This window comes from Cylas formicarius, unplaced genomic scaffold, assembly GCF_029955315.1.
Source record: "Cylas formicarius isolate icCylForm1 unplaced genomic scaffold, icCylForm1.1 PGA_scaffold_10__41_contigs__length_53128322, whole genome shotgun sequence".
Classification (NCBI taxonomy): domain Eukaryota; kingdom Metazoa; phylum Arthropoda; class Insecta; order Coleoptera; family Brentidae; genus Cylas; species Cylas formicarius.
The window spans coordinates 29,515,202-29,540,887 of record NW_026844214.1 but is presented as its reverse complement, the minus strand read 5'-3'; the positions used below and the strand labels follow the sequence as shown (position 1 = coordinate 29,540,887).

Sequence of the window (25,686 nt, the reverse complement as noted above, 5' to 3'; positions counted from 1 at the left end):
CGACATATCAACGGCATACAAACCTGATCATACCATCGGAGCAATCCTAAGAAACCCAAAACAAAAAATTACTCTGGAAAACCAAGGAGTATACAGTGTAGCATGCGGATCGTGCAGCCTGACGTATGTGGGACAGACTAACAGAAGGATTTCAGCCAGGCTCGAGGAACATCGTTTAGCCATAAGAAACAAACAAACAACATCTGCTTTGTTTCAGCACCAACATCAGACAGGCCATAAAATTGACTTCGGCGACGCCGTGTTTTGCACTTCGAAACTCGACGGCTGGGTAACATCATCGCTTCCTTCCTGTCACCTCGACCTCGGTCGCACACACATTACCGCCGCGTTAGATACCCCCCCCCCACCCACCAGATGGCGCGTTGCGGGGCGCGGTGTCGAGGTGACAGGGACGGGCGGATAATGGAATAACCTTGAACCTTAATATTCTTTCTTTTTGATCCAATAGGTCGGGCTCCCCTCTCCTTGTCCTACCTTCACAGTCTATTTGGTCGGCAACCTCGATATTCCTGTTGCCGTGGCCTTAGTACTCAAAAAAAAAGAAAAGTCGCCTCGCCCACTGTGTCGACCACAGATTTAAGAGGTGCTTGTATTTTAAATCAGCGTCGTCTATGACGTACGTATTTTTATTTCAACGGCGTCTATGATGCAGTACGTTGTCATGTACGTGTTTTTAAATGGGCGTCGTCCGTGACGTACGTACGTTACGTACGTACGCAAGCGGGCGATTATAAAGTTTGAGGTTATGTGCGGTGGAACTCTTAATTAGTAAATATAGATCTATTTTGGTTACATTATATGTACATATATATATACATATATTTTCATAAAATGAAAATGCCGAGACCATCGAGTGGAGTCACTGGATCCATTGAACTCATCTGTTTACATTTTATGTTATGCCTATCAATGACTCCATATTGACAAACATCTATTAGTATGCCCATTATATTTCTTGAACGGGTTGACATATTAATTACTAAATATATGAATGTTTTCTTTGTATGAACAGGAATTGCTTGTAAGTTATTTGCTAATTTACAGTTGGGTGCGTGGCTCTTGCAATCTACAAGATATGGTCAACGAAAAGTCCCGTCAACAAAAATTGAATATAAACTGCCACGCGAATCAGCTTTCGATATATTTTTCGTATTTTGTTGGTTCAGTGGTCTTGACGAATTGATGCGAATTTTATTTTTAACTGCTTATATTCAAATGAAATCCATTTTATTTTTCGGAAGAAAGACAGGCGTGTTTACTCGTACGTCAGACGGCGGTCACTATGGTTTCTGTCGGCAATGCAGCTTGGGTAAGAATTTTTTCGACTAAGTAGCTGTCCATTCCATACAAGCCCACATTCATTCCGCTCTTAATTTGTTAACTAAGAAACCGACTGTTTTTGGAAATGAATAACCGAAATATTTCAAAAACTGTAAACATTTTCGTTCTTATCCTGTAATATCATATTCATGTTTGTTTTTTCTTTTGCTGTTCTTGGATCCAATTCTCATTGCCGTTATGTCGATATCATCCAGAATGCAAGGCGCACCGCAATCTCGTTACGGCCAACGCGATGTGTTAAGGCATGCACGTGTGTCCCCACCATGAAGAAATTTTCCGTGCGCGGACAGGCATAGATGCGTTATCAGAGTCTTCGTATTGCCACTGTTGTTATTGGACGTGTGTATCAAGTCGCAAGTAATTTCAATCTCCGTTTTTTCCACTGTAAGTCTATTGTTATTATAGCAAGTGGTAAGTACCTACAGTTTCATTATGGTTTCATATTTTCACAACGATAAAATAAAAAATACCACAGGTATGAATACTGAGAATATTAAATATTTTCAAAATATCAAGGACTTTGCTATGCGTAGAATCATCTGATATGCGATTTCACATTAAGTAAAGCATCACCATTTTGGACCAGTCACTAAATTTAGAATACAATATTTCGTTGGAATTATGAACGTTCAATTATATTCTACAAATTTTAATTTTGGGTATTAAGGGTTCTGATATAAAAAACAAGATTGATTTACCATTTTTTGAGTTTAGCAATAATGATCTATAAAAATTATTGTGGTTTCTTTATAGGATGCTGCTATATTAACGTTTGATGTCAACGAAACTTTTACTTTTGTTTAGTTTGCCAAAGTTAACTTTTGTGATACTTTAAATAAACGATTTGGCGTAAATAACTTTTATGCACGTGTCGTTGGGCCGATTTATTTTAAGGAATCCGTGTTACTACTCAACAGTTCACAAAAATCTTCTATCAAAGGCCCGGATCACACAATAGCGTTCAGTGCTACGTCCGTCCAAAGTTTAGCTTACAGGACACTCAAATTGGGATTTTCAGTTTTGTACGTGTGCGGCACAGTGAAAAAAATGTCTGTGGTCGAAGCCCTCATTGAAGCCATTAGAGCTTTGTTGGCTCTTTTACTGGCTTCTCCTAAAAATGATGGTGTCGCTCAGGGTATGAAAGAATGTACTCAAGCGATAAGAAGAATTCAAAAGGAAATGCGGACTACGAAAACGGTGTGAGAAAAACAACGTCTGGTAGCTCAAATGGTCCAAGTTAAATCGTTTCGGAGTCAATTCAAAGGAATGCTGAAGAGAGGTTCCGGAAGTAGACCCGTAACTGCGAGAGATCGCGTTCACTGGGATGATGTTAATTCAACATTTGAATCGCGCATCAGGAGTGGCGTCATAACTAACCTTCAACAGAAGGACGTGCAGAGTTTCCTCCAAGACTGTTTCGCACTGTTTCGACGACGTGTCGACAATGCGCTGAAAACGGACTAGGCCGTTAAAATAAACGCTGTCTTCGGGGGAGAATTTCAAATTCAAAAGACTGATCAAATCCAGACGGAAATTAAATACTTTACAACTTCGAACGCAGCAATCTACAAAGATACTAATTTAGAACAATGGTTTGAGAGAAACGTTGTCTTGCCAATTAAAACCCAATTAGAGGAGTTCCAAGAAAAAGATTCCGGATGGGCTTTGAAGAAAATCCTAAATTTAATGGTCAATATCAACAAGTTTAATCCACTTCACGCCGGAAGTTACCTGAAGTTACCGGAGTCGATAGCAAGAAAGCACGCCTGTATTAATGTGCAAAATTCTGATGAAATGTGCTTTGCCTGGGCAGTGGTCTCTGCTCTGTTTCCTGCTAGATCAAACTGTCGAAAGACTTCGTCTTATCCCTCTCCCCAGTCTGTTTTAAGTCTTAAAGGCATCCAGTTTCCAATAACATTGCCGCAAATTCCCAGATTCGAAGGTCAAAATAATGTTTCGGTGAATGTTTATAGGCTGCTGAAAAAATCATCAAATAGGTTTCAAGTTGTTCCTGCTTATCTGACCAAAGATAAAAAGGTCAAACACGTTAACCTACTACAGATTTAAAGTCAGTATTTTACCGAAAATGACCCCTTCGATTTTACGCCCGTTACGTACCATTATGTATGGATCAAAAGTATGTCTCGGCTTTTATCAGCCCAACTTTCGAAAGATCATTATAGAAAATAATTTTGTGAGCGTTGCTTGCATTATTTTCATTCCGAGGACAAGCTAGCGAAGCACGCCAATGATTGTGAGAAGAGAAACAACAATTTGGAAATTCCGAGGGTTCCCGAAGAAGGCAAGATTTTTGTGCAATTCAAGGACTTTAAGTACAAAGAGAAGGTTCCTTTTATTGTTTATGCCGACACGGAATGTTTTTTGGTTCCCGAATGTGATAAATCAGCGTCCGACACCGAGAGGTATCAGCGCCATGTTCCGTACTCTCTGGGCTATTATTTTAAATGTTCATATGACGATTCCCTTTCATATTATCGGTCGTACACGGGAGAGGATTGTGCGGAATGGTTCTGCAATGAGATGGAGCAATTAGCTGAGAACATTGAGACGGTATTCTTGTGTGATATATTAATGGATGAACTAACAGCTGGACCAAAAATGGAATTTTACAAGTCTAAATTGTGCCACATATGCGAGAAGGCGTTTGAAAAAGACGACAAAAAAGTTCGAGACCATTGTCACCTGACTGGGAAATACAGGGGACCCGCACACGAAAATTGTAATCTCCAATTTAGGGATGGCCACACCGTTCCCGTAGTATTTCATAATCTTTCGTCGTATGACGGAAATATAATAATAAAAGCTTTAGCCAAATGTGATGGGTTGATCGACTTGCTACCTGGAAACAAGGAAAAGTATATTTCCTTTACGTGGCACCTAAATGACAACTTGGTTAAATTCCGATTCATCGACAGTTTTCGATTTATGTCCAGTGGCCTGGACAAGCTGGCGGCTAATTTAACGGAATATCCGATACTGGAGCCCGAATTTAGTGAATTGTCGGAGGAGCAAGCCAATATATTGAAACAAAAAGGTGTTTTCCCCTACGATTATATGAGTGGATGGAATACGTTGAAAGAAACTGTTTTGCCTCCTATTTCGGCATTTTATAACATATTGGATGACAAACCGTTGACCAAAAAAGATTACAAACGTGCTCAGGAAGTCTGGGAGAAGCTTGGATGTCGAAATTTGCAGAATTATTCTGAACTTTATATGAAGACGGACATCCTGCTCTTGGCAGACGTTTTTGAGAGGTTTCGAGAAACGTCACATAAGACCTATGGACTTGATCCTGCACATGCGTACACACTGCCGGGTTACGCGTGGAGCTGCATGTTGTATAAATTGAAGCAAAAACTAGATCTACTCACTGACGTCGACATGATTTTGTTTATCGAGAAAGGAATGCGAGGAGGCCTTAGTCAGTGCTCCAAACGATATGCGGAAGCCAACAACAAATATATGCACAGCTACGATCCCTCCAAAGTTGATAAATACTTGATGTATTTCGACGTCAATAACCAATATGGGTGGGCAATGTCTCAATACCTACCGTACGGAGGTTTTAATTGGTTGGATGAACAGCAAATCGAAAATCTTGACATTTTAAATATATCCAACGAGTCGGACGTCGGCTACATCTTGGAGGTCGATTTGGAAATACCCGAGGAGTTGCACGACAAATTTGCAGATTTACCTCCATGTCCCGAACATTGCTGCCCTCCAGAATTCGAAAATCAAAAATTACTGACCACCTTATGCGACAAGCAGGAGTATGTCATTCACTATCGTAATCTGAAACAGGCGCTACAATTGGGAGCTAAGTTAAGAAAGGTACATCGAGTCATCTCGTTCAGCCAGTCGCCTTGGTTAAAAGCCTATATCGACCTAAACATTGCACTACGTCAGGCTGCCAAAAACGACTTTGAAAAGAACTTGTTTAAACTGATGATCAATGCTGTGTTTGGAAAAACAATGGAAAACATACGGAACCATTCCAACGTTAAGCTTGTGAAAAACTGGGAAGGTCGCTACGGTGCGGAAGCTCTGATTGCCCGACCCGAGTTTAAAAGTGCAACTGTAATTAGTAAAGACCTCGTTCTTATTGAATTAAAAAAATCTGAAATATATTTTAACAAACCTATCTACGTTGGGATGTCAATTATGGAGATAGCCAAGACAACAATTTATGACTTTCACTACAACTACATTCAAGAAAGATTTTCCAATTCCCGAGTTTTATATACCGACACCGATTCTCTTGTATACGAGATATTAACCATAGACCCGTACGAGATTCTAAAAAAGGATTGTTACCAGTATTTTGATACTTCCGACTATGCGGAGGATAATCCGTACGATATACCCAGAGTCAATAAAAAAGTTTTGGGTCTGATGAAGGATGAGAATAATGGACGAATTATGTCTCATTTTATCGGACTGAGAGCTAAAATTTACGCCACAAAGTTCTATAAAACACCCGAGGAAGAAGAGACCGCAAAACAACAATTGATGACCGCAGAAGCAGATCGCGAAGCATTTGAACGTGAATTTAAAAACTTGGGTGTTACGAAGAGGATCAAAGGAGTTAAAAAATCCGTCATCAAAACTAAGATAACTTTTGAAGATTTCGTCGATTGTTTGCAAAATTTTTCTGAAAAAAGCATGTCGCAGAATTTAATAAGAGCGAGCAAACTGGAGTTGCACACAGTATCCCAAAAGAAGATCGGGTTAAGTCCTTACGATGATAAACGTCACATATCAAAGTCATCAGTAGAAACGTTGCCGTGGGGACACTATTCAATTATGGAAGAAGAAACTGTCTCCGCTTGATTGTAAATGTGTTTTATTGGTTTTGTTTTGAAATTTCGTTTTTCCTAAAAATCGAATGAGGTGCACTTAAGGACTCAATTCACGTCTGGCAGCCTCGTTAAGTTTTTATTTTAAAAAATGCATGAAATATTTTGATCTTTGTCATTATATTTTGGGAATATTTAGAATAAAAATGACCGGAAGTCCTTAATATTTTTCGCTTATTACTTCCAACTACTTTTATTATATTTTCCACTGTCAATAAACAGTTTGACTCCTGTTAATATATGGTTTTTAATTTTTGCAACTAACCAGTACCTATAATAAGTTGTCTACTGTTAACAGCAAACAGACGACCGATTTGCAAATGCCTATTTTGAAAAAGTGTTTATCAATCTAGAAGACATTTATTTAAAGATTAAATGTGCTATTGGATTCAATTTTTCAATATATTCAACTTTATCTCGAACCAATTTGCGATGTCAATGCCTCGCAACCGCAGATAAGAGACTACAGTGCGGCATTATCCTAGTGGGCGGATGGATCGCCTTTGCTTTTAAGGCGCAAAATATATTTGCGTGTGCTATCAGTAATTTTGTTGGGTGTTAATTTTTTTTGCCAAATTACGTCATGTGAAAGTCGACACGCTTTAAAATTGCATGCGGCAGACTCCACGTCCGAGGCGGTTGTGTGTCAAGTCGTTCCCGTCTGAGCACGTGGACCTTGAGACTCCCGCCTCCATGGCTCTCTGGTGACAACATACGTTCATCGTGTTTATTCAAATAGGCGTTTGTGCCTTTCGATTTTTAAGTCAATTTTTAATGCGGGAGGGGTGGGGTTGAGGGAGACGGTAGGTTGGTTGGTGCTAAGAGGGTATGGATCGAATGACCTTGACCGGACCAATTTCCGCTAATATGAACCTTAAATTTTCTGATGGGAATTTACATGTAAAAATGAGAAAATTTAGTCTTGAACGCAGGTAACATATCTACTTTATATATATATGTATATATATATATATATATATATATATATATATATATATATATATATATATATATATATATATATATATATATATATATGTTTTGTTTTAGTCCTTCACGGATGGAAGTATGTGTATTGGTGGTAATGCGCACAGTTGATCTCAGTGCATAATTGGTTATTTTAGAATACGGGGTAGCAAAAATCCATTAGAATTTACATTCTAATTTTACATAATAGAATAAATACGCTGTGTGCTTGAAAATACGTCTTTGTTACTACAAAATATTGTTTTGCTTAACAAAGCAACAAAATAATCTGAGCATGGCCTTCGAAAGGCAACTACAATAATATCGATACGTTGTCAATAAATACACTGTTGTCCTGAAGCTTCTTTTTAGTTTAAATTGATCATGGTCTTAAAAATAGTTCTAAAGCTTGTAAAATTAAATATCAATATAATTTTTTAGGTGATACTAAACTATCAGTTTTTAATTCAGCGGGAAACTCTTCTAATATACGAATTTGGTGACACTTTAAAGAACGAGATGTAAAATATTGATTGAGTAACATTGACAATTTGTTATACCGATTAATAAAAATTTGGAAAAGTTAATTTTATGACATTAATTCTAATTAAATAAATTTTATGAATGGATAAATTTACTGAATAAATTGAATGATTCTGCGTGTTTCTAAAATTTCTTATTTATTTAGATTTAAAAAATGTTTGAGGCGACTTCAACACAATTCTATTCTATTGCATTCTATTTAAATTGTGCCATAGAAATCATTCAATTCGAAGTAGCAAGCCTGGTAAAGGGGAAGTAAATAGGGCAAGGTGCGTTCTAAATAAAGACATACATACGCAACAACTTACAGCAGATTGAAATTTAATATTTTCAAAAAATTGTAAGAAAAGAGCGAACAAATGTGATTTAAAAAAATGTATTGAAAAATAACACAGCTAAAACAACTAAAAATCATCAATCATTTTAATAGTGACAATCGTCCATTATAAATAACAAACATCAAAAAAGTAAATCAATATAGGCTAGTGACTAGAACAAAACGAGTTCTAAAACACATTACGTTTATTGTTCATCCGTTCATTGTTTGACCCTGGAGTAGGATCATTCGCCTGACGTTTCGCCAAAATATCACTTGGCATCTTCAGAGGCTGCGCGTCCATGTCACTCGTACGTGTCCGCCCTGAACCCACTTATATACTGTATAGAGAATTTTGTTTCTTTTACAACAAATTAAGAAGTAGGGTAAGTTTTAATTCACGTAAACGTAACAAAAATACACAAGACTTTTTTTCTATTAAAAAATTTTATTTTTTATATGACGTGAGATGTTAATGATATTAGAATTTAAAATAATATTGTGTGAAACAGGTCGGTTGCTCTCTTCGTTCTAAGTAAATCCGATCATTGCATAAATTTATTCATTTTTCAACTAGTCGTCCGCTCGTTGTAATTTTTTTTCCTTAATTGAATGAACTGACGTCTGTCTTTACTTAGACGGCTGACTAGATTGGTCAGTCGTTAAAGTCGGACAACAAACTCAATAACAACACCCAAGGCTCCAGGTGGGAATCGAACCTAAAACCTGCTGCAAGTCGAGTTGACAGGTCCAACCATTTACCAACCAGGCCATCATCGATCACTTAAAAAATATATTCTTTTTTTATTTAGTTGCACGAATTTCTATTTTTCGAATATTTAATTATTATTGCATTATATAAATCTTCAGCTCTATTAAGCAAGCTTAGTAAAATAATTTTTTAAACAACGTGGTACCAACAAGTTTTGGTTTTTTATATGCGAATATTATGAAATAACTTCTGAATCTTTTTTAATTTTTGGGTACATTTTGAGGTTTATTACTTTCTTCGGATAATTTCTGCTAAATACTATTTAGCGTTTAGTGTTCGAAATATTAAAAATATCGAATATAAATATTTTTCTACTCCCGTCTGTAGAATGCCTAATTACACGATTTAGCGTGCGGGAAGCGTCACTTTACCAAGTCAGTTTCGTTTCCCATGAATCCGAGCCACTTCGGACATTTCCGGGATTTTACCGCACGGATTTGGGAGGATGTTTTCGAAGATATTTCCCACTCTTTGAATTTTGATGTATGTCAATTCTGACGGTCATGTCAGTGAATGTTTTCGTGTTGTTTTGCGAAAATATAGCCAAAAACTAACGGTCGTAGAAAAAGTATAGTATGTAACACGGTCGGTAAATTTTTATCTCACTCGTTTATTAAAAACTAGCTCCGTTGCGCTCCGCTCGTGTCAAATAAACTCGTTTAGTTTACCGCACTTGGTGAATAATATACTATTATATTATAGAAATATTCAATATAAATAAATGTCTAATGCGACAGGAAAAGAAGTTTTTGGAATTTGCAAATTAAAATGTCATTTGCTAAATACTTATCTCAATAATTGGTTAATAAAATATTTTGATTGTATCGGCTTATAATATTATATTAATATTAATATTAATATGTCGCCCATTAAAGTCTGCAACATATAAGAACTATTTTATTGAACGATTTAAGTTCTTGACCTTTGCTTTTAATCCAACCAAAATAAATGTGAAAAGTAACATTTCTATATTTTAGTAAAAAATATCATTTTGAAATGAACTTTGATAAAAATTATTCTATAAAAGTGTTCTTTTTAATAGTTATTCTTCCTAAGATATAAATAAAAATAAAGTTGAACTAAGAATGAGAGGGATAAAAAGTAAATTACAGAATATTCAATAATGTGTCATTACTGCAACCGAACAATATTTTGATATGTTAATTTTTTAATGTACCTAAACTTAAATCGTAACAATGTTTTTCTAAATATACTCTCAAAGTGTATAACTAGTGTAGAAACTTCTGAACTAAAGTATCTTTTTATTTTAATTCATTTAAAAAAATCCCCCTTTCAAATTCCTGCTTTAAAATATCCATTATACAGTGTTGCGTAAAGACGTTACCTAGGCCACTTCGGATATTACCGGTGATATATTAGCCAGGGCTTTGGTTTGTCAATTCTGATGGTCCATGTACGTATATAGTATGCAAGACCTTGTAAACTTCTTCAGTCATTCATCTATTAAACACTCGCTCTGTTCGTGGCAAAACAAACTAATATGGCGTTTATCAAACTTGTTTAGCAAAGATTTATGAAGATTTTTTTTTAAGGAAACTTTCACAGAATAATGTAAGACTATTTACAAATATTCTGTATTCTACCTGCGTCGGTGGTTGATAAATCGAACTTGCTGATGTTTCGCCAACCATCCTGGAGATCTCACAGCTGGTCCTGTTCATAAATCTGACCGTTACAAGAAAAATATGACAGGCATTTTTCAATTCGGTTGAATAGGTTTGATTCCAGATTCCCGAATTGCAATATATCTGAAAGAGCTATGTCATACGACTATGACAAATAAAGTCATAAGCAGTTGCTGAAAACAATGATGAAACCGAAATCTCATCCGATCAAATTAAAAATTAATCAATGTAATCAATTCTTCTACCCGGAAATATTCGAGAATCCATAGAAATCTCTAAACAATCAAACAATCTTAACAGCGCTCTGTCTTTCACCAATATGGAAATCTGTGACAATGTTCATGTCCCTCTTTTAGCTCCGCCTCTGTCAAACAGTATATAAGAGGCTTCAGAATAGAATATGAGCATGCTTCACTTAAGCTCTGAAGAAGCCATCAGGATGATTGGTGAAACGTCAGCTAGCTTTATTTATAAACAAACAATGCAGAAGGGATCTAGAAGATTTGTAAACAGTCTTCTGAAGAAAATATTAATTTTGACGAGTAACGAATGCCGCTCTCATCGCTGTTGTTTGTGTTCTTTATAATTTTCTAAAAATTTAAAGAATCCTTATTTTTACTTAAACTAAAATAGAAACTTCTAATTATTCCTCCTAAATATTCCAAATAACTAACATCGGCCCATTTTAGACCAACATTGAACACATAACACAGTAATACGATGCGTCAGTGGGCCAAGTAAAAGAAAATAATTGAAGATAACATTAATTTCTAAATTAACAGTTTTTCTTAATTTGGTACAATGATTTATTGATCTCCAAGTAAGTCAACCGTCAAGAGCTTAGAAAACAATTTTAAAAAATAATATTTAAATATTAGTATTTACTTTTTACAAAACCCGATTTACCACTTGTCCAAAATCTCTCGACATCTTTTGTCCGTCGAAGATAAAATTCGATTTCAGATGCCAGGAGTTTACAGCATTCCATGCATATGCGATTCTTTGTCGCATATTGGAGCAACCTCACGAAAAACATCAACTAGGCTCAAAGAACACAAAAGAGCCTTACGACTAAGACAAATAAACTCATCAGCAATTGCCGAACATAATCACGAAACCGGACATAAAATTTTATGCATAAAACTAAAATTTTTGCATGTAATCAATTCTTCTACCAACAAAAAATCCGAGAGTCTATAGAAATCTATAAACAACCTAACAATCTCAACGGCAACTTAGGTCTCTACCTGTCACCAATATGGGAATTATTCAAAATGAATAAGAACTAAAAGTTCAGATTTTAACGAAATTATATATTACGACATGACAATTGTTTCGACAACACCGTGTCTTTATCAATCATTCACCCGAGACGGTGTTTATGCCCCTCATTTAGCTCTGTCCCTCTCAAACAATATATAGGCAGGTACAGAGTAAAATGCGAGCTGGTTTCAGTCAAGCTCTGAATAAGCCAACAGGATGATTGGCAAAACGTCAGCAAGTTCGACTCAGGAAAAACCGACGCAGGAGGAATCCAGAAGTTTTGTAAAAAGTGTTACAGTAGCCTGTGGAAGTTGCTTTGAAAAATTAATATTAGCATTTATTTTCAATTATTAAGTTGTAAAAAGAGTAGTTGATTTCCATTTTAAAAATATTGGTTGTTAGAACACCCCTGAAATTAACACTTTCTATGCAAGTTTAGGCCCAACCAGCTCCTGACTAACACAGATACAAGTGCAATATTTCTGGCAAACATATTGCCTTAAAATCAATCAAAGAAAGAAAAGAAAACGTATTAAAGAAAACATCTACACAAAGAAATTGAGTTTAGCAAAGACCTTTAAAAACTAAAAAATCTATCAAAAACAAACATAATTAAATAAAAATATAAAACAGTTCGCAACCAAAAAAAAATATAGCGAAATTATGAATCCCCTTATACCCGCTCGACTGTGCACCGTTATGTTAAAAAAGAGAAGCGTTTTCTGAAGACGATACCTATTTATATGTACACAGTCAATCGGGCAACCTTGCTCGGACGCTCAGAAATCTGCGCAATAAATGAAAAATATACATAAGGACGCTAGGATGCTGGAATGTAAAACTTTTCCCGTGTACATTGAACGCTAGCAAGTCACCTCAATGAAAGGACGCCGCTATATTAGTGATGACAATATATTCCGGGATATCATCGGTTCGTTCGTTAAATTCCGACTGGAATCCTGCAGACACTCGTTTTCGGATGCAGGATTCCAGTAGGAGTTCAACAAACGAACGGATGATAGATATCCCGGAATATATTGTCAACACATTTTTTCGTCCGTGAATCAATACATGAAAATATTACACACCTTTACGGGGCCGAGACCTTTTCAGCCACCAAGTTATATGAAAAACTTAGACACGCAGTAGAATCTAACGACTACTAAGAGCGAAACCCGGATAGGCATCATACTTGTAGCGTCATCTAAAAGAGAAACTACCACGTGCAAGTTAAAATTAATTTCTGCCACCATTAGTTGCTGCGTGCTATCGAAGAATTTTCTAAAATAATGCGACAGCACGCCTTAATTAACATACGAATCAGTATAACACCCTCTGTACGTGACGCTGAAATACTTATTTCCGGAAAGCTTTATTAACGGTGTCGGGTGTTACTGTCGGCACTACCAAACTATAATTTTTACCTACTTCACCTATATAAAATATTAATTAACCATTACACGTCTCATAGAGATGAAAATTATTATTTCTGTTTACTTAGAACAAAAGCAACAACGCAAGGGACACACTAATGTCTCTATAATGTCCGGTACAGATACTTTTTTTTATTTGTAAGATATCTTGTTATTTCAGATTTAGGTCTAAAAAATCATTATTAGCACTTTCTTCAATTAACTTTTGTTGATATACAAAATAAATTTTAAATATATTCTCATTATTGTACTATAGGATTAAATTATACAAAAAAAGTACAGTGACCCCAACGCTTCTCTCATCTTTTTATGTTAAATTTAAAAGTACTATTGAAAAACCAAATGTAGGTACCGTGCACCATTGTTTTTCTTAAATCAAAATTCAGTTTTTTCAATGGCGTAATAGTAGTATATCATTCGAATATAATATTTTGCTAGTTTTCAAAATCGTAATAGCGATATCCTAATAAATATTATTTAAAAAAATGTGCAAATCGAAAAGAATTTTAACCCTTACAAAATAAAATTATTTACTTTTTGTAATGAACATAAAAAGAAAAAAAATTACTGTATTGCCGAGACAGGAATAGATAAGGGGTTTGACTTTTTGCTTCTTACAGTTTTTGGTTATACATTTAGTTTTTTTTCATATTTTAAAGGAAATTCTCACCTTTTATCCAAATAGTAAATTTAACGTAAATAAAAAAAGTAATATATTAGCGAAGGCACGAATGGATGAAAATTTGGCTTTTTGGTTGTTATAATTTTTTTGGTATATGTTTAGTCTCTTTTTTGACGAGATTCACAATATCAGCGAGATAACATTTTTGAGTGAATGATTAATTGATTCGTCCGTATACCTAAATTATTATATAATTTTTGGTGAAATTTATTGTCTGAGAGAAGGCCAGTACTAGTCTTAATTGCACTCTCAACTCAAGTATAAACCATATAAAAAAGAATTTCTTTACAGAACTTTTAAATCATCACCCCCTAAATTTCATTATAAAACCTATGTAGGTGGATATATCTGTTCCATAAATGTCGGTAATTTTGGAATTTTTTTCAGCGCTTCAAACTTTAATAATACATTTTTATGTTGTAGGTATATATAGATATTCGCTCATTATTGCTGTTGAATAAACGTTGTAAAAAGTTTTGCGATTCAATATATTTTTTATTACATTTTGTGGCTCTTGTTGATACGCAATATTCCTTACCCGTTTATGTGTGGGAATGGTGGCAAAGGGAGACAAATTTGTGGAAAACATAAAGAACCTTCCACTCCTTGACTGACTGACTTGACAACTGACTGATCAGGCAAAATTGCAAAACTGTATAGTTATTGTATTGTATACATGAACCGAAATGTTAGACACTAACGTGCACCAAGCGCCATTTTCTTGCTGGCGTATGTTGACAAAATATTGCGAAAATGTCACATTCAAACTGAAAACTGTCCAATTGACGAACTATGAGAGGCCATTATGTTTGTTTATCGCCGCAAGGTCATATTGATTGATAGTGAGATTTGAAATGGCAGATTGGTTAAAAGCGGTCATATTTAATGTCTCTTCTCAACATTTTTGATGTTGTCTTCAGCTTGGATAAACGCGATAAATACACATACTGAGAGAAAATGGTTTGATCCTTGACAAACGTTCGCTATCAATATGAAAATTTGCATTTACAATTAAAAATTCAAGCAATATTATCAGAAATGGGTACAAATTGTAGAATGGTTCTAAACTAGTCCCTGTTAATCTCAATTAATAATTTATTTTGATGGTGTGTGAGATAAGTATTTACACTACCACTGTATTATGTCAGTTACTTTTTTTAGCAAGATATATGGTTGGAAAATTATAATTTGCATTTATTAGACCTATATAGATGATATTCTCCGGGTAAAATGACCGATTTTAGTTACATAGGACGCATGCATTTTCATTGTACGTAATGCAGTTAAGTCTCCTTAATCGAATTTTCGCTTAGAAAAGGCCGTTGTATCGACAGCGAAAAATTACTGCGAAATGTGCTTCTCGTAATATTAATATCAGCGAACGAGAAATTTTTATTACGTATTATCAATCTCCGTATTATCGGCCTCCAAAGGTTGACAGAATTTTTTTTAAATCCTAGCAAACGACGGTTGGCCGGTTGACGCAAAATTACGCAATTATTAAAATTGCATGATCATAGAAATCATATAAATTATTAATAATTTTAAATGGCGAACATTAATTTATAGGACACAGAAGGTAAGGAGGTAAGAGCAAGAATATATAAAGGAGTTTTGCATTGTGTTTGCTTCTAAATACCAAAACTTAACAAAGCTGCAAAATTTATCAGAGTTGTCAATAAGTATGGTAACATAAGTTATACGCCTAAATTTAAAGAATTGTAACAAGAGAGAATACATATTTAACTTATAAGCGTCAAATTCTGGAAACGTTTTCCTCAAATTTTGATCTTGTATTATTTTTCGTGGCTGGTACAATTAAAAATAGAGGTGTTGTTATTATTAATTGCTTTGTCAACAGGTGAGCTTTCTAATAACAATAACAATTCAATTTTTATTTAAGAGTTTGACGAAACCACAAAGAGAGAAGCCGATTAGAATTGACCATTGCAGTAATCATTATTCCTAGTTTTCGGTATAGTTCCTTGTGCTCCGTTTTGAGATGTTTGATATTTTGGGATTTTCGACTACAAACTTCAACGCAACTATGAACATTATAAAAAGTTTTCGAATAATAAGCATTGTATACAAGAAAGAATATTATTTTAATTCACAGACCTTCGTTGACATCTCATTAAAACTCCTTTAATTTAGCTGGCAATATTATATGCTAAACGTAATTACGAAGTCAAAGTTAAGATTTGAAACTTTATGCCTCGCAAGTCTTTCAAGTCGTTCAAACAACATTTATTAAACTTTTCAATTTTTACCTACTACTCTCAAATTCCGGCAAAATTTAAATCCTCAGGGACATTTAAAAGAGCTGTATTGAGGTTCGTTACTTTAAAACGAAGAGAAAAAAGCTTAGCGAAGAAAGCGGGGGCCTTAAGTACGGGGAAATTAATATTCCTAGTTCTTTACAATTTTAAGGCAAACGCCCCGAAAGCAGGTTAAAACTTGTATGTATTTTGTGCCATTTATGAGAAAACATAATGAAGTTTGCACCAAACGTCGATACAATATTAAGATTTAAAAAATCACCTTTTTGATTTTCGTAAAAAAAAACACATTATCGTTAACAATATTTAAATATAAAACTTAGTAGTTTTCTCTTTTAATTTACTATTTCACTGAATAATTGGTCATCTGTCTAAATATTTTAGGTTTTTTTTATAGCAAGAAACTCCTTTTATTTTCCAAATCCATTGAATCAATTACATCGGCTTGTTTTTTTTCCGCAATTACCGCTTATTATTACAAATGGGGCTGTAAACAACATACGTAGGTACGAGTGAAAGCAAGCAAATTGGCGAAGTTCAAGTCATTCCTTTGTTTTCCTCCACATGTCTCATTAAATTCGTTTTTAGATCTGACTGAAATATATATTATTATAAACTGCAACACCAGTTGGAAGATGGAAGGAAAATTGCGTTTGTCCAAAGCTGTTGAATTGAGGTTTGACACCTCATATTTTTTGATTTCCTGATTTTTAATTAGAAATTAAAAACCAGTTCCGGTTGACATTATTTCCATCTAACAATTTTTCAGGTTTCGCAGCAAAACTTCAAATTCCCAATCACTAAAGATAAATTCTAACTCCTAATTCAAATTGAATCCTGAATTTTTTTAATATGATTCGATATCCAATCTTAAACCGGCCCCGTTTTTTATACTGATTATAATTTCTCCGTATATTATCGAAAGGATGTCAGTTTCATTTTTAAAAGAAATTTCCACAGGCTACTGTAATACTTTTTACAAAACTTCTGCATTCCTCCTGCGTCGATTTTTGTTGAGTCGAACTTGCTGACGTTTCGCCAATCATCCTGTTGGCTTCTTCAGAGCTTGACTAAAACTGGCTGGCATTTTACTCTGTGCCTGCTTGTTTGATGGGGGCGGAGATCAATGAGGGGCATAACCACCGTCTCGGTTGACTGATTCCCATATTGGTGACAGGTAGAGACCTGAGTGGCGGTTAAGATTGTTAGGTTGTTTACAGATTTCTATAGAAAAATCAGAGAGTCTATAGAAATCTATAAACAACCTAACAATCTTAACCGCGACTCAGGTCTCTACCTGTCACCAATATGGAAATCAATCATCCGAGACGGTGTTTACGCCCTAAATTTAGCTCCGACCCCTCAAAGAATATATAAGCAGGTACAGAGTAAAATGCGAGCCAGTTTCAGTCAACCTCTGAAGAAGCCACGACGAAAGGTCAGCAAGTTCGACTCAACAAAAACCGACGCAGGAGGAATCCAGAAGTTTTGTAAAAAGATGTCAGTTTCAGTTTCATAAATGTCGATAATGTGAAATAGTTACACCTGTAACTATCATAAGCCAGCGGTTAGTGGGCGTTTAAAAATGCAGAACAAAGGGGTGGAAAGAGAAAAAGGATATGAAAATTACAAAAGTACAGTAAAAAATGTGAACATTAAAATGTTATTGAATCAATGAGTGAATATTTGTATTTCAGTGGAAAGCATCATTTAAAGTGACCATTTAAAAGATCAATTTAAAAGTTCCATTCTTTGTTTAGGGATAGTAACAATATTTTTTAAGCTACTGTATGTTACGTTTATCTAACTAAATTGTTCTGTCCAACAAATATGACAACGTGCTATATTTAAGAATTTTGTAAAGCAAACTAGATCACAATCCTAGAATTTCTCCTGTAAATTCCTATTTGATGGTAAAGGACACGTCAGATATAAATGTAACCAATTAATGCAATACAAAACAATACTATAGATACAATATAGATAAAATTGCCTTTTGGAAATTTGAAGAAGCAACCCAAAAGTGTGGTCTTTAATTTCATATAACTGGAATAAAGAAGGAAATCTGATGTGGCCACACGGGTAGAAGAAAATATAATATGATAGTCTATACTGAGACTGTTATGAACCCCCCTTTCTAGCTGCACATCTGTTGTGGATTGAGCTTTACGTTAACCGAACGTGTCAATATTCAGCTTTTATAAATCGCTTTTGCCTTTCGTGTACGGTTAAATTCAAAACATCCCAAACCAAGGAAATATTTTTCTTCTTCGCGTGAGTTTTGAGATTCGAGTACAATAATATTTTAAATCATGTCTATAGTTCCAGTCGACTAATAAATGGGGTTGGTCCTCGAAATGGGAGTTTGTTTCAAAACCTAAAAACAAATTTGTTAGCCATAATACCAAATAATTATTCCAGCAATAAAAACAGCTGGTTAAGCAATTACGTATAACTGCCTTATGTTAAGAAATCAGTACCCCCTGCTTAGCGCACCAATAATAAGAGGGACTGGGAAACAAAACGCTTTAACTTACTTGCCACATCCTATATTCCTATATGTTTCTATGTTCTATATTATCAAAGAGAAACAATTATTGCAATGTTTTATTTGCATTTTTAAGACATACATATCGGCTTAAATATTTTTTATTTTTGTCACATCCATTTGTTGTCATCGCGAGTTGGTAAAGCTTCTACAGAACTTCAGAACTTGGTCCATAATAAAATCTAGACCATTTTTGTGCATTCGAATGTGTATGTGTGTGTGTGTTTCTTAATATCGGCTTGAAGCGTAAAATTTAAAACAATTCGACTCGTAGTTGGATCCGGACTGGTAATAAAATGTAGCGAAAATAAATAAAAACTAGTTAATACAGACAAAAAATCTTTAGATAAAAAATAAAAAATATTTTTATTTACCAATATAATTTACCATTTTGTTATCTATTTTTCAGAAATTCAATCTACTAAGAAGTATTTTTCGATGCTGCGTTGTTAAAAAATAAATGAAATTTTCTTGTCAATGTATATTTGCAGATTATATTTAAATTGTCGAAATAGTTATTTTATTGACCATTTACTAATATTGACCACATAAATATCTATCTCAAAATAGTAGGACATGATAAGCCATGCCAGCCATTTTTATCACACACCTAAAGAAGGAAATCAAAATACACATATTATTGCTTTTAATTAAGTAAGTAACAAATGTAAAAATTAAGTAATTTTACATTTGTAAGAATTTAATATCCGTGGGGAAAACATACATTACATGAACAAAGGAACAAATGCAAAACAAATAATTGCTTATTATAAAATTACAAGAGACACAAGAGACTATAATTTTAATTGGAAATATTGTATACAGATTAAGTTGTACACTTATTACAATATTAACTACACATTCAATTCAATCTATTATACTAATGAAGTACCCACTTACTACCGGATAATTATATTTCCTAGCATTATTATTCCTCTAACATCTCCAATTAAGCTCGGGATCTTCGATTGGATTAAAAACACAATAGTACCGTATGGTGATAATTATCGATGAATTGCGTAGGTAGCAGAAAAATTTTGAAAAAAAAAATCATTTTCTAAAGGAGCAAGTAAAATGGTAGTATATACTTCATTTGCATTAGCTTTGTTTTAACATTTGCTTGGAATTCCATTGACTTTCCATTCCATTAACTTTCTCTTCGATATTCAATAGTTTAAACTCTATTTCGTTAAAGAGACTGTTTCTGGTACGTTAAATTCTGGTTTGGAATATATTGTAGGAAGTACCTATCTATTTTGGGAAATGTTTTATTCAACACACTTTTCATCAGGCCCTTCAATACGTATCAACTTTCTTTAAGAAAATAGGATGACAGAAATAAAAAATAATAATTTGTCTGTAGAAGAATATAGTAGAATAGTATAGTAGAATAGTAGAATATAGTTTTTTAAATTTACCTAAAAAGATCCAAGATTTTATGCCTATTCTTAATGGTCAGTGCCAGAAACAAAGACAAAAATACAAACAGTTCTATTTTGAAGGTACAACAAAAAGGATCTGGATAAAGGTAAGTAGAATATTTAGAATAAGAGTATCAATTCAACTTTATTACCAAGTTTCTTGATGATACTCTTTAACCAGCATGACAAATCTCAACTTTACAACTGTGAAAATATTGTTTTGTCATTTTGGTTATTTAAAAAGTATTTTTCAATAACGTGCCGTCTTAATTTATTGTCTTCAATAATGATATTCGTGCTTAAAATTTTCCACACAACCTAATTGACTCAATTTCAACACTCTTCCACCAAACTCACCTGAACTCAAAATTAGTGCCAGCCAGCACAACCTCCGGGTCCCCGACCACTTCATGGTCCCTTTGAATTCATTTCCTCTAGAAGAGCACCAGAAAAAAAAACAATTTTCATCCCGGAATGCCGATTTTGACGTCAGCAGGATAACGCACAGACTGTGCGATCTTGGACGCCGAGAGAGGTTCCTGGCAACGTTGTCAGGATGCGCGTGTCAACGGGAGAGCAGAGCGCTAGAAAACGGCGACGTTGTCGGCATTCCTGAAAGAATATTACGTGACTTCAATTTGACGAAGAATTCTTAACGGAAGCTTCTAGCAGATACTTGCTGAATGACCTGACATCATTTGTCGATAGCTATCGATGATTTTTTTTAAATTTTTAGAATACATTATTGATGCAAACAAATTTGAGGTGCTTTTCTTTTTAGTTAATAACACCAAAATAATATTATAATAATAAATTAGATAATAAAAGTAATAAAGTGCAAAGGTACAAACTTTTATTTCTTCTATAAAATATATTTTTCTATTCCCTACCTTAAAATATCTAATTAAAAGATCAACTTCATTAAAAACTGTTGCGAGCAAATTCGGACGTTTCCGGTAGATTTAAATACTGGTCAGTTTTGGTTAGTTTGGTCCGTTTGTTCAGTTCTGATGGTACTTCACATGTCAATCAGTGAATGCCTTTTTGTTGTTTTGCCAAAATATACCCAAAAACTAACACTCGTTTATTAAACAAAGCAACCGTGTTTCATAATATAACTTTAAACAAAATGTGCGTTAACAATGTTCAGATTTTTCAAATTACTTTGATCCGTAAAATATCTCAAATTATAATAAGCAGACATCCTGGGAAGATCGCCCAAATAAAAAAATAAACAGGTTGTACAGTTGGTGAGCACGGAAGGAACCTTTCTTCTTTATTCGCTGAGATCCAAGCCACTTCGGACATTTCTGGGTTTGAGAGCAATCGGATGTTTTTGGAGATATTTCCCACGCCTTGAATTTTGACGTTTGTCAATTCTGACGGTCATGACAGTGCCCGCTGCGTTTACCGCTCGTGTTGCAAACTATACTATTTCAGTTAGTTATATTGGTCGCATCAAAAGCACTTATTCAATGCACTTATGCAGATGCAAAACAAATTGTGAAAAATTCAATGCAATGCAATGCAATGCAAAATCTTCGATAAAAATTATTGTTAACAGTGAATTATTGAATGAAAGAGAAAAGCGTTCTAGTGTACTAAATTTAATAAAAAATGTAATTGGCAATACCCTAATAATGAAAATCTGAGAGTGCAACAAAATGAAAACTTATTAATTTAGGTGATTTTTGATAACTATATAAATTATCATCGTGTTATCGTCTTTTCTATGAGGACTAATGTGATTTAGTTATACCTAAATAAACATAACATAATATTTAATTTTTATATTTTTAAAACACCCTACACACACATGCATCTATCTGGAATTTTGAAACCGTAGACTGAATTCTCAACAAAATTTGCTATACTATGGTCTAATTTTATACAAAGTCTTGCAATCGAACGAATTCGCAAGTGTAGCGGCAACATCCGTAAACCAAGTGTTTTCTGTTTTCCACCCTCGCTCCGTTCTTAGCGGGGATGCTGGAGTACAGCAGGTGTTTATTGGGGTAGGCTTTAAACAAAAGGCTAAAAGTTAAGTGGTAGGGGAGGCGTATTTCGATACCCAACGTAGGTTTGCTTGTTATAAAATTCGAATAAGCCGCCATAGAAAACAAAACGGTTTTCTAATTAAAAACCGTTTGTGAAATTTTCCATTATATTTTTTGGGAAAACATGAAATGTAAAAATAAATCAAAAGAAACGAAAATACGTTAGAAGTTATACATAAGAGACTGTGATGAAAATGAAACGTCAAGCAGCCTATCGCAAAGGAAGGCTTCTCTCGGAACAAATGAAATCAATCAAGTTGCGAGTAACTATCACAAAATAGTAGTAGTAACTTCTAAAACTGACACAAGATGAAATACATAAAAATCATTTAATAGAAAAAATATATCTAATTCGAAGTTTTTGACTGGTATAATTAAAAAAAAAAGAACAAAAAATATTCAGATTTTCAAAGTTATTTAATGTTGTACGACAGCTGTTTCGGCAACACTGTGCCTTCATCAAATACAAAATATGACAATATTCCTACATTCACGGATGGAAAATGTGATGACAATATATTCCGGGATATCATCCGTTCAACCCTGACTGGAATCCTGCAGACGTTTCGCCAAGATCTCACTTGGCATCAATGCTCGCGTTCCGAAAACACTTCGAACACTGAAACAGCTCGAAGCTGACTTTTAAGCGTCTTGCAGCGTTGTCGCATTTGTTGACAAAACCACAGTTTCTGCACTGCATTATCAGTTTAAATGTTTAGATATCAAAGCATTATTTTTTGTAAGTTTTTGTTGCTTGATGCTTTTAGTGTCTCCCAGGGTCACTCGCAGCCATAGGGAGCAGTTCTTTTCATAAGAGAAACTTTTGTCCAAATGAAAGATTTAGATGCAAAAATCTGTTTAAATGGTTTTGCCCAATATGCTGCGTCATATTACGACTTTAACGATTGCGACACGTAAAAAATATTTTTTTTGTAGGTATTTCGTTAATAACCTATATAAGTTCGATGCGCCGAAACGATAATGTGCAGTGTAGAGTGTAATCTATGTTATTTCTTCAAAACAAAACAGTAAATGTTATTATAATTATTAATTATTGGTGTTATTTGATAAAAACTTGTAAATTTCAAATAACATTAATAATTTATTAATTTTTTATTAGTAGAAAAGTAATAATAGTGTGGAGATTGTTCGTTATCGGTATCTATTACAAAGAAAAATTTACTTACATTTCTACGCTGACCGCCCGCAACAAAAAATTTAATAAATTTTTACAGGCTGCCATTGATATCAGAGATACGTGCAACCTAGTCACCACATATAGAAGGATGGCTTTCAAAACTCTCTGCTATGTGTTAATGCAATGCAAATAGTTTTTCTGAGCATTTTTTTATACTCTACTAAACATCCAAATATAAGTTCAGATTACAGAACTTATTAACTGCTTATTATCAGAGCCGAGTCTATAGAATATTTCATTTCAAGTTTGCACCCGGGATAGAGTAAAATCGACTATCGCTGGCGTTTGGAGAATATCGTGTTTTTTCTTTATTATAAATAAGTTCAATCTGTTCTTGAAGTTTCTAGTAGTTGATAACTGAAACAGAACTCTTAAAATCACATCATTGTTGAAATAAAAAACGTTGCTAAACAGTGTATTTTTGGATCTATCTAAAATGAGAATTTTAAGAAAAAACACGGTATAATTTTCTTTTAGAATATTTGAATTTCTAAGAACTACAGGGTGTTGAAAATGAGATTGCTTATTCTTATTAATTATTGGCAAATGATATTGCGGTCATATTTGATATAAATTATTGTGCACCCATTTAAATTAGTTCATTGGCGAAGATCCGCACAACGAACAAAAATAAATAATTCCATAAAGAATAAAGAAAATTCCACAGGCAACTGCAATACTATCTATAAAAAATCTGAATTCCTTCTGCGTCACTTCCTGTTGGCTTCTTCAGAGCCTAACTGAAAATGGATCGCATTTTACTCTGTAGCTGCATATTGTTTGAGTAGGGATGACCTAAAGGAGGGACATGAACATCGCCTCGGATGACTGATTCCCAAATTGGTGACATGTAAAGGTCTAAGTCGAGCTTAAGTTTGTTTGATTGGTTATAGATTTCTATAGATTCTTGGAATTCTCGTTGGTAGAAGAATTGATTAAATGCAAGAATTTTAGTTCATAATTTTCGTTCGGTCTCTCTGCACTGCTACGTAAAGTAAGCATTTTTCAGGCATTATATACGGCGGAAGATCTTCGTTTAACTCTATAAGCAAAAGTGCTTTCTCTACTGGAATGCTCGGGTATAGAGATTTGAGATCGAAATTTGCCATAATATCGTCCTTATCCATTTTGGGAGAACCTAAAATCTAAGTGAAATGTTCTGAATTTTTAACATAGAATTTCGTCTTTCATACTATGGGCCACTACTGGCCAGATGTTTTTCTCGCTTGCATACTGGTGAGTTAAAAGCGCTCACGTTTGGATGTAGAGGAACCCCGTTTTTGTGAATTTTTGGAAGCCCGTACAATTTTGAACAGCGGAGGTTTTTCTTGCAGCATCTTGTTCGTTTAGGGTGGAAAGACTTGCCTCAACGTTAGACATGATCTCTTCGATGACTATTCTTTTTGGGGCTATATGCATATCATAATTAAATCCTTTAAGGCTATGATTTGGATTTGGCACTTGTCCAGGTTTCTTGGACTTTGACTGAAGGATTTCTAATTTCTTCCACATTTTTTTGACTTGATTTCTTTGTCTTTCTCAGTGCGCCATAATGTTCATAATTCTATGCGGTCCCACAGCAACGGATGGTTGTCATTGCTTAGTTTAAGGTAAAGTCAGTAGGGATATGTATGCTCTGGGACCACCCCACTCCTCTACCTTTTTTGTGGACGTGTCCTCCTTCCCCATGACTCCTTAGCTCCTCCCACATTGGCTCTAGACCCCGACCACTTTACCTATAATCCCTTGAAACTATGGTTTTCTCTATTGCGCACAAGGACAGGGGGACTTAAATACGAAAAGTGTTGGATTTATTTTTTCGGAACTGGAAGCTGGCTGGCACCACCAATAATATCTGCAAAACATAAACATGGTTAAAATTTTCATTAATAAAGTAGGATATTAGAAACAATATACATTTTTTAATTTACTAAGCCATCTACCGTGCGTTAACTTCATACAAATTTCCGCATTCTTCTGTTTTAAGGTACCCTGAAATATTTCACTATTTATCTGGGAAAGGTTCATATTTCGAAAATATTATGTGTATGTGGCCGTGGTTAAAATTATGGACATTTAGGTTTTCTTTGCTATTTTTATTATTTAATATTTACAAAACGAATTTTTCTATCTTATTGACTGACTAAGTGAGAAAACTTGGAGGTAACCTCTTACGGAATGCTATGGAAATATGTTTAGGAACATATTGGTGCATTACTCTGTCTTCCAGTCAGTTTCACTTAAACTTTGCACGTATTATGGGAATTCCACCTAATTTTTGTGTTAATAGTATTGAAACTCTAAAAGCGATTCAGTC

General features: G+C 34.4%; 1 protein-coding gene across 6 annotated transcripts in view; it reads right to left on the bottom strand.

Moving 5' to 3' along the window:
* Positions 1 to 20,601, bottom strand: part of LOC132697784 (cell adhesion molecule Dscam2) — a 222,408-nt gene extending 201,807 nt beyond the window's left edge. For all 6 annotated transcript variants that reach the window (XM_060663427.1, XM_060663454.1, XM_060663446.1 and 3 more), the window contains exon 1: positions 20,472 to 20,601. In XM_060663427.1, the coding sequence (XP_060519410.1) occupies positions 20,472 to 20,526 (55 nt within the window). In that variant the 5' untranslated portion in view covers positions 20,527 to 20,601. The remainder of the gene's footprint in view (positions 1 to 20,471) is intronic.
* Positions 20,602 to 25,686: the final 5,085 nt, after the last annotated feature.